We start from the raw sequence: 2,898 nt of genomic DNA, 5'->3' as shown, positions 1-2,898 counted from the left end.
TCCTCAGCCTCCTCCTCGTCCTCAGCCTCCTCCTCCTCCCCTCCTCCTCCTCAGCCTCCTCCCCCTCCCCCTCCTCCTCAGCCTCCTCCTCCTCCTCCTCCTCAACCTCCTCCCCCTCCCCTCCTCCTCAGCCTCCTCCTCCTCCTCCTCCCCCTCCTCCTCCTCCTCCTCCTCAGCCTCCCCCCCCCTCATCCTCCCCCTCCCCTCCTCCTCCCCCTCATCCTCCTCAGCCTCCTCCTCCTCATCCTCCTCAGCCTCCTCCCCCTCCCCCTCCTCCTCCTCAGCCTCCTCCTCCTCCTCGTCCTCAGCCTCCTCCTCCTCCCCCTCCTCCTCCTCCTCCTCAGCCTCCTCCCCCCCCCTCATCCTCCCCCTCCCCTCCTCCTCCCCCTCATCCTCCCCCTCCCCTCCTCCTCCTCGTCCTCAGCCTCCTCCTCCTCGGCAGCGGACGCGCCCTCCTCCCCTACGCGCAGGGCGAAGCGCACAGTGAGTGGAAGCTCCAACAGCGGAGTACAGAGCTGCAGCGGGGAGACACCGTGACCGAGCCCGGGGACAGAGGAGTGGAGAGCACTTCTTCACGCGAAGGAAAGAAAGAAAGCAACTCGGGACTTGTCAGAGAGGACTGTCGGTCGGGTCAACATGGCATCTCTGATGAACTCCGCGTGTCTCCTCTTCGTGCCTGTTGCTCTGCTTCTGAGTGAGTACTGGTTCGATCTGTTGCTCGTGCGTAACCGGATGGCACAGGTGCGCACATGTGGTGCTTCGCAAACGAGTCGGTGGTATGTGTAGTTGCTACAGACTTGAGATTCTCTGCGACTCTCTCGGTCTGAGAGACTTGGACTTGTCCCGCATCTTCCCTCCATCATCCATCCTTACGCGCAGGGTCCGGCGGGACGTGTGCGGGAGCGCTGCGGGTCCGGGAAGTGACCAACAAGACGGGTTGTGGATGCAGCAGCTTCGCACGCTTCGTGTGTGTGTGTGTGTGTGTGTGTGTGAGAGAGAGAGTGTGTGTGTGAGAGCGTAGAACAGAATAGATCTTTATTGTCATTGTTTTTGGCAAAACAACTAGAGTCTGTAAGCAGCTCTTCTGCGTGCAGCAGTAAGAAAAAAACATCATGAATAGCAGCAAAAAGATTATAAAAAGTATTTTTTTACGAATAAAATATACAATATCAATACCCTTCAACGTTGTTTTTCTTTATGTTAAGAGATATTGAATTCTACCTGACAACAGTAATGAACTTATTTCTGATTGGTTGTTTTTTTATTTCACCCAGGGAGGCAAGTGATGGCTGGTTTGAGGTTGGGGGAACTTCAGCCACCACCAGACACCAGAGTGAGAGAGTGAGAGAGAGAGTGAGAGTGAGAGAGAGGGAGAGAGAGAGAGAGAGAGAGTGAGAGAGAGAGAGAGAGAGTGAGAGAGAGAGTGAGAGAGAGAGAGAGAGAGAGAGAGAGTGAGAGAGAGTGAGTGAGAGAGAGTGAGAGAGAGAGAGAGAGAGTGAGAGAGAGAGAGAGAGAGAGAGAGAGAGAGAGAGAGAGAGAGAGAGAGAGTGAGTGAGTGATCGTCTGTCGCCACCATGTATGTTAGTCATGTACCGCGACAATGGAAAAAAGATTAATTCATGATGAAAAAGAGATTCTTTGTGTGATTCACTGCGAGTGATCATTTTTTTAAATGAATTTACAAGTTTATTAAAGAGGCCTTCCAACAATTTTAGCTTCACACTGATGAAGTGAAGAGACTCATTGGAGACAGATGTTTTTTATTTTTTCATTTTTAGAAAATCAAAGCAGCGGTGGTTGAGAAATCCTGACTCTCATATGGGTAAAGCTCCAAAACACTGGTTAGTACGACATTTCCCACAATGCAACTCAAGGGCGCATTTCCATTTTTTGGGGACACGACTTCCTCGTTAGTGCGAACATCTTCCAAGTTCAGCACTAAGAAAGAGTTTGTGATTAAAATCTCTAGTGCAAGATACTGATGACATCACCGTGACATCACTCTAGGGTTATTATTCATTTTCAAACTCTTTATGGAGCTCTCCTTCTACGTCGTGGCCCTTTAAATGAACAATACCGAATCCCACTCTGTGTAGTATATTCATGTTTCTATCGTCTGAAGCAAATCTTCATCATCAGCATCATCGTCCCATGTTGCTGCTGCTGCCGATGTCAGGGGGATGATGATGATGATGATGATGATGATGATGGGGGGGGGGGAGATGAGGAGGGGGTGGATGGGGTCCCAGCGGAGTGTGACATCGTGGGGGGAAAGAAAGAGAGAGAGAGATTCCCCTCCGATGGAGATAAATGATGAATGAATCACATCTGTCCAGCTCCTCTCCGCTCAGCAGAGTCTCTGGAGACGACGCTCAGCTCAGTCTGTCTGTCTGCCTGTCTGTCTGTCCACCTGTCTGTCATCGCCCTCTCTCTCAGCTGCAGAAGGGAGAGAGCGGACTCGTTCTATGCGTTGACGAGTGCTGATGTATTTTCACGTGAAACTCTTTCTTTCTTTGTTCCCCAACAAACTGTGTGGGCGTATATTGTGGACGGGCCCCACGGGCGTAGCATTGGGGGGGGGAGGGGGGACAGACTACCCCTGGGCCCAAGGGTGGGGTGGTAGGGCTGGGGGCCCTGGAAAGCCTGCAATGAAAAGTTTGTAATTAGTGTTTTCTAAGTAATTAATGTAATGACATAAATGGAAAAAATTGTCCGAATACATTGGTTGAGAGACTGGAACTATGTATTTTTTTAAAAACTTGAGGAGGGGCCCCTCAGAGACCACTCATGTACAGGGCCCCGACTTTGGTGCTGCACCCCCCTGCACCACGGCCTTTGGCTCAGATGACAGATTAATATTACGTCAGTTTACGCATCAGAGTTTTTACTACATGGAAC

At 51.2% G+C, this 2,898-nt stretch overlaps 1 protein-coding gene across 1 annotated transcript in view; it reads left to right on the top strand.

Annotated features, from left to right (window-relative positions):
- Positions 1–399: 399 nt before the first annotated feature.
- The window catches only part of nrn1la (neuritin 1-like a), a 55,894-nt gene continuing 53,395 nt past the window's right edge, over positions 400–2,898 (top strand). Inside the window, exon 1 of the mRNA XM_035642156.2 lies at positions 400–694. Coding sequence (XP_035498049.1) covers positions 637–694 — 58 coding nt within the window. The 5' untranslated portion in view covers positions 400–636. The remainder of the gene's footprint in view (positions 695–2,898) is intronic.

The sequence above is a fragment of the Scophthalmus maximus genome, chromosome 7, assembly GCF_022379125.1.
Source record: "Scophthalmus maximus strain ysfricsl-2021 chromosome 7, ASM2237912v1, whole genome shotgun sequence".
Lineage (NCBI taxonomy): Eukaryota > Metazoa > Chordata > Actinopteri > Pleuronectiformes > Scophthalmidae > Scophthalmus > Scophthalmus maximus.
This window is presented reverse-complemented; position numbering and strand designations above follow the sequence as displayed.